The sequence below is a fragment of the Phalaenopsis equestris genome, unplaced genomic scaffold, assembly GCF_001263595.1.
Source record: "Phalaenopsis equestris unplaced genomic scaffold, ASM126359v1 Scaffold000114, whole genome shotgun sequence".
NCBI lineage: Eukaryota > Viridiplantae > Streptophyta > Magnoliopsida > Asparagales > Orchidaceae > Phalaenopsis > Phalaenopsis equestris.
Genome location: NW_018164556.1, coordinates 1,530,028 through 1,542,160, shown reverse-complemented (window position 1 = coordinate 1,542,160; position 12,133 = coordinate 1,530,028). Strand labels below are relative to the sequence as shown.

General features: G+C 31.7%; 2 protein-coding genes across 2 annotated transcripts in view; one reads left to right on the top strand and one right to left on the bottom strand.

The window, feature by feature from the left end:
* LOC110020979 (ABC transporter C family member 8-like) overlaps positions 1-321 on the top strand; it is a 14,307-nt gene extending 13,986 nt beyond the window's left edge. Inside the window, exon 12 of the mRNA XM_020719288.1 lies at positions 14-321. Coding sequence (XP_020574947.1) covers positions 14-156 — 143 coding nt within the window. The 3' untranslated portion in view covers positions 157-321. The remainder of the gene's footprint in view (positions 1-13) is intronic.
* A 10,188-nt stretch (positions 322-10,509) lies between these two features.
* Positions 10,510-12,133, bottom strand: part of LOC110020969 (polyphenol oxidase, chloroplastic-like) — a 3,003-nt gene continuing 1,379 nt past the window's right edge. The window contains exon 2 of the mRNA XM_020719277.1: positions 10,510-11,610. Within this exon, the coding sequence (XP_020574936.1) occupies positions 10,510-11,610 (1,101 nt within the window). The remainder of the gene's footprint in view (positions 11,611-12,133) is intronic.

Sequence of the window (12,133 nt, the reverse complement as noted above, 5' to 3'; positions counted from 1 at the left end):
CACTCTTTCGCAGGAAAGCTTCTTGAATTTGATAAGCCATCTAAGCTGATGGATTCTTCTCAATCCGCCTTTGCTAGGCTTGTTGCAGAGTACTGGGCAAATTATAGGAAGGGCTCTCCTCAATCTCTTTTAAATAACACAGGAAACCCAATGTGATGAATGTCATTTTTATGCAATCGAGTTTTACTTTATTGTCTAGGGTATGGAGTATTTGAAAATCTTAGCCATTCATTTATGTGGGAAGCCAATGGGCGTCTTGTTATATTTTTCCTTATGGTTTTTGGACTCTAGTGCTGTCAAATTTATGTTCTATTTATTGAATGCCAATGATATTTATGAAGTTTGCTCAAAGGCAATTAGAGACTGCCATAAGTTGAAGTCATGAGAGAAAGGTTGTTGCTTACTGAGAGTTGGTCTTGGGTGGAGCCTCTTGTATTGGCCTACTAGAAAGGTTAATTTTGAGGATTAACCCCTTTTTGAGGCTCTCATTTTGATAATTATTTGACTTGTGCAATCTCTTGAGATGATAAAATTAAATAAGCACTACAAATAGCTTAAAGGGAGGGATTTATCTTTATTTTGAATAATAAAACAATCAAAGGTATTTTAGTGAAAGTATATGATAGAACATGTTATTATAAATGACTTGCAATACTTATCATATGAGAAACGATCACATTCAAATACTCTTAATGCATTATAAATGTTGAAATCTAGTTTTAAGAATATCAAGATTTTTTTTTCCAAAGCTTGAGATTAAACTCTGAGCTATAAAAATTCGTACATCGGTCTCATCAACTCTAATTATTATTAGAAGATAGATCAGACTAACCAAATAGAAGTCTAGTCTTGTTAACTTTAGTTTTTAATAGGAGGAGAATTAGATCGATTAAGTGAGAGCTTAGTCTTGTCAACTTCAGTCATTGTCATGAAGAAGACTGGGCCAACCAAATATGAGTCTAGTCTTATCAATTATGATATTTATGGGAAAGTGGATCAGACAGTTAAGTAAGAGCTTGGTCTAGTCAATCTCAGACCTTTTTAGGAGGTGGATTGAACAAACTAAGTGGAAGCCTAGTCTTGTCAGCCTTCCCCCTTTCAAGAGGATGATCATATTGGTTGGGGTGGAATTTACAAATTTACTCTATATAAAAAGTGGTTTATTGAGAGCATGCATTATTTAATAATTATGAAGTTGATTTTAAAAAATTGATTTCATAAAATTTTGATTACTTATAAGATTGTCGAGGGAAATTTAATTTTAGCTTAAATTAATATTTAACCAGATCAATATTCTCGGAGCAAGTGATTGAGCGATTAATACTCTAATCATATTACATGTGAGTTAGTGAGCTCGACAACTTGCACGCATCTCAATGCACTTGCACGATACACTAACACAATTTTCAAGGAATATATAAGATGCAATTGCATTGGTGATAACACAAAATAAAGAGAGCATCGTGATGCGTTCACTTAAAATGTTCAGGAGTAAGTATTTTTGAGGTGAATGCATGCTCTTTAATATAATTTCACTAATTTCAAGATGATGTATTTTAGTTAAAAATAGCCTCCCAAAAAGTTTATAAGCTCTAAAATCATCTAAAATTTGAACAGTTACATGAATATTGCAATGTTTGTGAGACTTTATTTTGAATTTATCAAATTTCATTTTATGTCCGCACCTAAATATGTGTTATGAATCTGATGGCTTATAAGACATGCAAAATTGGAAACAAAATTAGGTGCTTTTAAAATTTTGATTCTATTTTAAATTTCTATGCTAGAAGTTGTTTAAAATTTTTTTGCTCTAATTGGGAGGGCATGATTTGTTCGTATATATCCTATTTTGGGCCCAACATGACATATTTTTCTATCTAAAACTAAGAAGGCTATTAAGTTCATTCCAATCAAATTTAGATTCAGTTCTTTATGTATTTTGAAAACTTACATGCAAGGTGGTTCAACTCGCCTTTCAATCGTGCAATCCAAGTCTCTTCTCAGTTCATTCCAAGTCCACTTTGTCTTTTCTTTTTTTTTTTCATTTCTTTAGTTATTTTTCTGCTTGTTCAAGTCTATAAACATTCTTTTAAGTTTTATATAGGTTCTATGTAAGCTCTATTTAAGTACTCGCCTTCCAATAGTGCAATCCAAGTCTTATGAGTTCATTCCAACTCCACTTTGTCATTCCAAGTCCACTTTGTCTTTTCTTTTTTTTTCATTTCTTTAGTTATTTGTTAGCTTTTTCAAGTTTATAAACATTTCTTTCAAGTTTTATATAGGTTCTATGTAAGCTCTATTTAAGTCATCTAAAAGTTGAAAATCAAGTCTCCAAGTTTCAGTTTTTACTCCTTCAGCAAGATATCACATGCCGATTCAGAGCGACTTAAGCAGGAGAGAATATTAAATGCGCTGCAAATATGTGCTTTTGATTGTGAGAAAAACAAATCAGAATATTATGGTCTAGTAATTTGAATTAGAAGGATGAAAGGATGAATGGATGAAAGAAGAATACTCACAAATAAAAAATATTTAATTACTTTTGTTTTTGTCTGTTTTTATTTTTTTTTAAACAGTATATATTCATCAACATAAATGATAAGATAATGTTCCCCATAATTGAACAATAAGATAACTCAATAAGTATGGAGTTCATCAAGTTGTGGGTAGGGACCAAACTGATTGTCGGGTGAGTTTTTAATCATGTCTTTGGGTGGCTTGTTAAGTGACTGGAGCTGTGGAAAAGAAAAACTCACTGCTCGTGGACAATTCGTATGCGGTTTATTAAATAGGTCATGTTTGAAGCAAGCAGAACACTAAAAAATTTCTAAGATCGAATTACAAATAATCAAAAAATGAACAACCCTTTGTTGAATAATTTTAGACTCATTTTAGCTTGAAATAAAGAAATTATATATATTATTTATAAAATATTATATTTTATAGATTTATAACTAATTTTAAATCACAGAAGCAATGTGGTCATGTGATTCTATGTCTTTTATTCTATAGAAGTGTCACAAGTTTGAATCCCATTCTAAATTTGTTTTCTCTAATTAAAAAGCCAATTTCAAGCAAAATATGACCTGAACACGAACAAAATATGCAAAGCATCAGGAACACACTGTTTATGAGTAAATTTCAAACACGAGGCAATTTCAAACAAAATTAATTTTCAGCTCAAATTATAACTCATCGCTATAATGGTGTATCCAATGACACTGTTAAGCTTAGGATTTTTCCTTTTTCTGTGAGGAATAAAGTCAAAATATGGTTGAATTCATTAGCACCTGGATCAATTATGATGTGAGGTGACTTAGCCCAAAAATTTCTAGTCGAGTATTTTCTGCCTTAATAAACAACTAAACTGTGCAATGATATTTCTTCATACTGCCAACACAAAGGTAAGTCGATATATGAGGCTTAGGAACGATTTAAAGAGCTTCTTAGGAAGTGTCCGCATCATGCACTACCCGATTAGCAGATTATTCATATTTTTTATAATGATTTAATAAGATCTCTTAGATATATTATTGATGCTGCCGCTGGTAGATCACACATGTCAAAGCCATTGGATGAGGCTTATTATTTATTTGAAGAGATGACCACTAACAATTTTGAATGACCTTCTGAGAGAGTAAACCCTAGGAAGGTAGCTAGTGTACATGACATAGATGTGCTTTCGATTTTAACATCTCAAGTAGCGGCCATATTTAGAAACCTAGATCAATTTGGGATGATCAATCTCAAGTACCTCCAGTAATTGAGAAAAAATCGTTTGGACAATTAGTTGATGTTAATACTTCATTATTTTAAACTTTAAATGAGATTAACAATAAGCCTAACAACCCTTATTCTAATTTCTATAACTCTGGTTGGAAGAACCATCCTAACTTTAACGTGAACAACAACTCTGGTGGGGGAAGCCAACAATGGGGAAATAACCAAGAAAAACCTTTAGGAAATTAGAAAAACCAAGGTAGTACCAACTATAGACATTCTTATTCTAGAAAAACCTTTAGGAAATTAGAATAACCAAGGTAGTACCAACTATAGACATTCTTATTCTCCACGATTTAACTCTAACCTACAGTTCAAGGAAAAGAAGTTGTCTTGAGAGGAAGTTGTATTACAGATAGAGAATCAACTATAAAGTCAAGATGCAACAAATAGAAACATAGAAAACCAATTGGGATAGATTGCTAACTCACTTAGCAATCGACCCCAAGGAACTCTTCCTAGCAACACTAAGATTAATCCTAAGGAGAAGAATAGTTGAAAGATGTTAAGTTAAGGAGTGAGATGTGGAAGAGAATTGGAGGATGTAGTTCAAAAAGATGTGTTTGAGAAAGAGAACATGGAGCCTGAAAAACCTATGGAAGATATCTTAAACAAAGATTAATTTAGAAAAATCACCATCTTCATTTCCTCAAAGACTCGAGAAACAAAAATTGGATCAATAGTTTTCAAGATTTTTTGAACTACTTAAGAAGCTGACTGTTAATATTTCTTTTGTCGAGGCTCTGGAGCAGAAGTCCAATTGACGTACTCACTTTTCAATTGTCACAGGCGACAAGCAAAAAAGAAAATCAAATAACTTGACTAAATTTCTAACACAATAATCTCTTTTTTTTTCTATACAAAAAGGATTTAAATACATATCACTTAATTCATATATATTTATATATCTAACTCCTAAAATTTAAATTTTACACACACACTTTATTTTTTTATGAATAAAAATATATATTTCATATATATATTTTATTTTTTTTATGAATAAAAATATATATTTCATATATATCTAACATTTAAATCTTAATTTTGACATATATGTCGTCTTATGTATACATGAAAATGTATATTTCACTTTTTTTTAATAAAAAAATATTTTATTATGCTATATAAAATAGTAGTGTGATATAAATTTAAAAAATAAACTCTTAGTCTTACATGTATAAATATGTAAGAATTGAGGGGTATGTATGAAAATGACTTAAATTGTAATTCAGTGCCCATCTCTTACCCTGCAAATTGATAATTAAAAAAGTACAAATTTAACTTCGATGGAATACATATTAAAATTTAAGGAATATATTCATACAACAATAAATCAAGAAGCTATAAATAATTGTATATGTACAACATTTTTGACAACATGGCATTATAATTTGCTCAAACATAGACTAACTTTTATTAGTATGATTATTTAATGTGATAAGTACAAACAAACTTTGTGGATGATTGTAATATTCAAGTTATTCAAAATTTTTTCCTATGATATATTTATACATATATTAGGATAGATTTCAATTAGATCATGGACAGCTGAGCCACATAAAATAGGTAATTGAAAATGTAGTTTTTGTTTGGAGGTAAAACATGATTTATTCATCCACAACATTAAATATATATATAGTGGAGATTTTGCAAAAAAATTAAGTACATAAACCACCCTATAAGCTGGCTGATTTGACTAAATAAACGATAAGCATCCCTCCCTAGCACTAGATAAGATGCCCCTATTCAAATTTGATCAAAAACAGTGGTTATGACTTCTTCCTCTGCTTCTGGTGAAAACACGAAGGACAAAAATCCTGATCTTACAAACAAGCTCGTGCGACTTTTTCCTTGTATATAAATTAAAATATAGCGCACCCAGATAATATCAATAATAAAAAAATGTTAGATATGACTCATATATCATAAATGGACGCTTGCTAAATTTGGAGCGGAGCGGAAGATTTTGTCTAAATTTGGGGAGTTTTCTTATGTGGGTTGGGGGTGCGGTACATGGGTAATTTGATAATTACATATTAATTACATATTGTACTTACATATTGTACCCAATGTTTCCTTTTTTATGTGTTTTGTAGGGTTATAAATTATGTTTGTATGTAACTCTAGGGATAATCTCTGAATCCTCTATTCTGTAATCTTCTTTCTGAATAGTGAAAGAAACTCGCCGCTCTGCTCCCGAGGACGTAGGCATCTTTGCCGAACCTCGTTAAATCTCTGTGTTCTTCTGGATTTGTGTCAATTTGTGTCATTATTGTTTTTCTTCGCCCTAAATTTCTCAACAAAAAAATATAAGATTTTTGAAAATCTATTCAGAAGGTAGGCTACAATGTTCAGATTTCAGAATTAAATTCTAAAAAAATTATAAATATTACAATTATTTGCAAGTAATATCTTCTTTAGTTGTAAATTTAAAACTTGTTAAGATGTAATTATATATATATTATAATTTTTAACATATACATCCGAAAAACTATCCCAAATAGACCTCTAATATAATTTATAAAATTCAAGTTTTTTAAGAGTAGTTTTTATAAGAAAACTGTCTGGACCAGCTTATTGGATATAATCTGTGGCGTTGACTCGTTGATTTATCTTATCTTCATTGATTTCAGGTGAAAATAATCATTTAATGCATGATTTGATGTGAAAATAATCATTATATGCTAAACGACATGCAAAGCTTACTTGTTGAGAACAAAGCATCCTACTCATACTAAAAATCAGAAGAATTGCGTTTAATCATGGAGTGCTCCTTCCCTAACCCGTTGAGCAGGACAAGGTTTCTAGGAAATAGCGGAAATAAATTATAAAGTCCTTCAACCAGTTCGAAAAATAATACAAAATAATCATTCTATGAATTCTTCAAAAAAAGAGTGTTAAGGATAAGCACCTGTCTATCTAGATCACACTTTTACAGCCATAAAACAGAAATGCCAGTTGTACATTACTTGACGAGGTCCTCCGACGCTTGTAGAATCATTTTTATTTTTCTGTTAGTTTTATGGAAGATAACAATACATGTCAAAGGCCTATGAGAAATGCAATAAGTATAGAGCATTGTTTACTGTTTATATTAGTGTTATGTATGGCTCATATATTAGATAAGGGACAGATGCTGGAGCAGAACAGAGCAAGCCAGCGGCTCCATTCTGCTGTAGCATCTGTCAAATTGGGAGAGTTTTGTTAAGTGGGTTGGGGGTGCGAGGGCAATGCTCCCGATGTACAGGAGTAATTTTGTAATCACATATTGTACTCTCATATATTAGATAAGGGACAGATGCTGGAGCGGAACAGAGCGAAAACATCTGTCCAATCAGCGGCTCCATTCCGCTGTAGCATCTGTCTGATTGGGAGAGTTTTATTAAGTGGGTTGGGGGTGCGGGGGCAATGCTCCCGCGGTACGGTACAGGAGTAATTTTGTAATCACATATTGTACTCTACGGTTATATATATATGTTGTATTATACCCTGATGAGATGTACTCCTTTTCAAGAAATCAAAAAACCTCCGCTCTTGCTCCTGAGGTCGTAGGCAAATTGTCGAACCTCGTTAAATCCTTGAATTTGTTCTTGATTTATTTGCCCTAATTTCTCAACAATTAGAATGTTAAGTCAAAATGTCTGAAAGAATAAAACAAATGCTAAAAAATTATAAGACGTTTAATTTGAAATAAAAGTAATAGATCTTGGATTAATTTTTTCTAAACATAAAAATATAATCTTTCATCTCAACATGCATCCGTTTATAGAAATGGATGCATGACTTGAGAGTACTTAGGTCGTATGGCCTAGAAGAGATAGATGTTGAAGCCTTCATTTCATTATAGAAAATTTATTCATATGATTATGATCATTAGCTAAAAGAAAGGTTAAATATAATGGCATAAGAAAAATAATCATTTTTCATCCTAATTATGTTGATTTGAAATAAATACGAGGTTGATTTGCAATGAAATATATCAAAATCAATCATGTATAAAACCAAATGACAATTAGGCAAATAATGGAGCTACAAAATATAAGATTTTCTCAAATTGCATGCAGAAGAAGATCAAGTCGAGGAAATTTATGCAGTTAATTGTTTAAAATCACATCTTACTAAAAGCAATAAAGTCAAATCTAAGAAACTAACAAAAGAAAACTATAAAAAATAAAAGGGAAATAACTTCTTAAAAATTATAGATTTTAGAGAAATTTGATGTCATATGTTTGTTTTTATATGATTTCAGTTTTATATTTATATAAAATGGTTGACATGTACATCAAGTGAGCTTGGAAGAATTTTCTTATAAACCAGAATTATCAACATATGAATTAAGCTTCTACTCCATATAAAATGATTTATGTATTTCCTTATTAGGTATAAGTTGTTATTCATAGAATTTACTCTGCCAAATGCAAACAGAGTGAACATTTAGTTTAAGCTATCCTTAAGATATAATCCATTAGTGATGTATAATGGCATAAGAAAAATATAATGGCATAAAAAAAATAATCATTTTTCATCTTAATTATGTTGATTTGAAATAAATACAAGGTCGATTTGCAATGAAATATATCAAAATCAATCAGGTATAAAATCAAATGACAATTAGACTAATATGAAACATAGAGTTGCAAAATATAACATTTTCTCAAATTACATGTAGAAGAAGATCAAGTCGAGGCTATTTTTTCCGAAGTCTTGAGAATATTTTTCACTGTCTTCCAGGATCATGTTCTTTTTCTAATCTAGCTTTCTCTATGGTCACCTCATCTTACTCCTTCCCACTCCTAAGTTTAATGGCATAATTTTTCGTTCTCTACAACTTTCTTCTTAGAATTCACTTCAGTGTTACTGGGTAACATCCCTTGGTGTCTATTCCTTATTGAAATAACTAGTTGCCCCAATTGATTCTCAATATTTTTAATGTCTGTAGCTTAACTTTCCATCTGATTTTCCCTCTGTAATACCAATGCTTCAAATGACATTATTTTCCTTTAAAAGATTATTAGAAGTGAATCCAAGTAGATAAGTTTGTCTCGAGTTAAAATTATTTTCTTTATTATTCCACTTGACTAAAGTGTTTAGTTGGCTACTATCCCATTACTGATTTCCTATAATTTGATTAGTGCTCTAATTACAATCTGCTATCGTTTATTACTTTCAATGACTCCACATAAAAAAAATTAGAATCAACTAACTGTCCATAAGCATTTTTCTCAATTATTAGTGATCTAGGTGAAGAATTCAACCATAAGTTATCAAATGTTTTATATATAGTACCTATTTTTGCAATTAAAATTAACAACACATCTTGTTCCTGAATTTTAGCTACTTTCATAAGGTTTATTCTCTTAGAAATCCATTGAATTTTTTTTTTAGCCATCTCTGCAATTAGTGTATGGGCCTGCTCAATAATTTTTGATATCAAAGACCCCCTACTATAATATTTATGATCAACTTCAATGATCCCACTAGCTCGTTGTAAAAAGTTTAAATTATTAACCAATCATATAGGGCATGGTGTGGGCATTTTCTAAGAAGCCCCTTCAATCTCTCCCACACCTCATAAATTGTCTCACTATCTATCTAGGTGAAAGACATTATGCTATTCCTAAACTTGGTAGTTTTTAACAGGTGAAAAGTTTTTTGATAAAAATCTCTTGGCCACATTATGGATCTTGCGGCTAGTGAGTTAAGCCACTTCTAAAAGAAAATGGAAATTGCCCAAGTTTAACAACATCACTGGAGTCACCACTGCACCTAAAAGTCACCACTACGACCTTCAGAGAGGCTGCTCGACAAACAGACCATAGAACGAGCACTGTATTTATATATAATTTTAGTCTTCAATGGGTGAACCTCAAAATTGATTGTTCTAGACCATTTGAATCAAAACAGGTTTTATTTCAAAAATGTTGGCTTCTACGGTAGGGTTATAAATACTTTCGTGAACTTTTTTTTTTCATTTCTTTTGAGTTAATTAAAACCAATTAAAACATTAAAAAATAGGCATAAAATATTTTTATATTTTCTTATATAATGAGTCAAAATATTCTCTCAAAGATCATGTACTATTAAAAATGTTGTACATTAATACTTCAATTATTTTCACTGTTGTTATTGAGCTCCTAGACTTGGAAGGAACTTATGACATTATTTATGATATTTTGGACAACTATCGAGTTTTTCTTTGTGATTTCAGATTCTTCTCATTGAGCACTTCACATGAATATGTTGTAATAATGATTTTGTGATAAAATTTTCAAGTTTGGATACCACTTTTTGGGAACTTTATTGACAAAAATATGATTATAATAAACTCAAACTCACAATTCATGCAAAATATAACTCTTTAATTTTAACAAAAAACTTTCTTTAGAAGCATTTCTACTTTCTTGTTCTTTCTCTTATAGTAGAGGCTTTGTTTTTCACTTTATGTGTAACATGGCATATTATTTAAATATCAAAATCATATCAACCATTTAATATTCACCTAATAAGATTATCACACATATTTCTCACATGCATAGCCAAATATTTAATTCCTAACTAGTTTATTTGTTAACAAGTAGATTTTTTATGCATTACAAAAGAGAGCCAAAATATAAGATATTGAAAAGAACAATATCACATTATGAAAACATTAACATACAAAAGGGTTCGCATCATTATAATCCAACTGCTAGTTGAACTTCAATGAATAAAAACAATTCTTCAATTTTCTTATTCAGTTAAAACTCCTCCAACAGTCACTTTATCTCCTCCAACTTTAGGCACCAAACTAACCACCACCCATTCATCACTAACCGCACCAATTTCCTGTATGAATTGTGTTATCCCAAATTGTTTCTTTGTTACCATAGGAATACTTTCTTTTGCCCTCCTCTCCAAATGGTAAAAACACCCGACCTCAACTCTTCCACCATCCACCCTACCAACATAAACCTTAAACCAAACATGATCCCTCCCATCCAACTTAATATCATTCACAACAAGTATCTCTTCCCCTGCCCCAACCTTTCTCTTAATCTTAATCCCCACCTGAGAACTCACTAATAATGGAAACATCACATCACCTTCTCCATCCCTCTCATCCATAGCCACAAATGCATCATTGTTCCCCCTCTCTTCCACAACCGTCTTTATATTTAACCACTGCAATGGAACATCTTCATACACGTAACCAAGCTTCTGTGTGTCAAGAACATCCCGCACAAATATGCGTACAAGCTGCATGTTCTCATCCCAAAACAGAAAAGAAGCATCGAGGAAGTCAGTGTCATTAAAAACCTTGCTTCCGTTGCCTGGAATTTTCTCCCATATTGTCCATAATCTGTCTACGTTGCCATGGTGAGCAAAAAAGATGGGATCAAGAGCTGCTCTAACTATGAGTGACATGTCTGATCCGGTGAAGGCATGAACAGGGCTATGCGGAGAGCCTTCAATGGACCCACCACCAGGGAAGGGCTGGTCTCCAGCCCGGTATGGGCTGCCAAAGAAGAGCAAACTGGAGCTGAATCCGGCAATGAATTGGTTATGCATGAGCTGAAGATTGCATTTTTTTTGCTTGGAAACAGAGTCTGGTGTGCCATCTCCTTCACAGCCGCCAAGATCAGTGAAGTTGAGGGCTATGGGGTAACGAGTTGGATTGAAGAGGGAAGAAGTGTTGCGTCGATAGATGTTTGGGATGCTCATGCTGGAAGGGTTATCCCAGTTCCAAAATGGAAGGGCGAAGGAATTGTCGTTGATGAGTTTTCCTAGAATTCGTTCGTAGAAGTAGAGGTAGGCTCGGTGCCATGTGAAAAAATGCCAGGAGCCATGAATCTGGAAGAAGAATAACAAACTTTGGTATTAGCATTTATTTGTCCAGTTTGCTAAATTTAGCATAGAAATATTTATGTTTTTAGTAAACTTTAATACAATATGTTTTAATATGTAATATAATCGTCTTATCTCCTAAAAATGATATAATTTTGTCATTAAAAAGGCGGCGTATATTATATTCTTAAGGAAATATTCTTCCGTTTAAATATGAAATAAGAAAATATATTCACATCGGGAACCATTGTTTTTTTTTAATTTCTTTCAGCTTATGCGACTTTTTCATAAATAGTAAGATGGAGTCCAATGCCAAAAGTAGCAGGCGGCAATTAGCTTGCAAAATTAAATGCCATATGCATGCATATCGCCTTCTTTAAGGGTTAATTTATGACTCATTCAAATAAAATTGAGTTGACCAGTTATACACATACAGACATACACATATACTATTCATATATATATATATATATAATTGAGTTGACTAGATATATATTTGCATATATATTATTCATATATATGTATATAT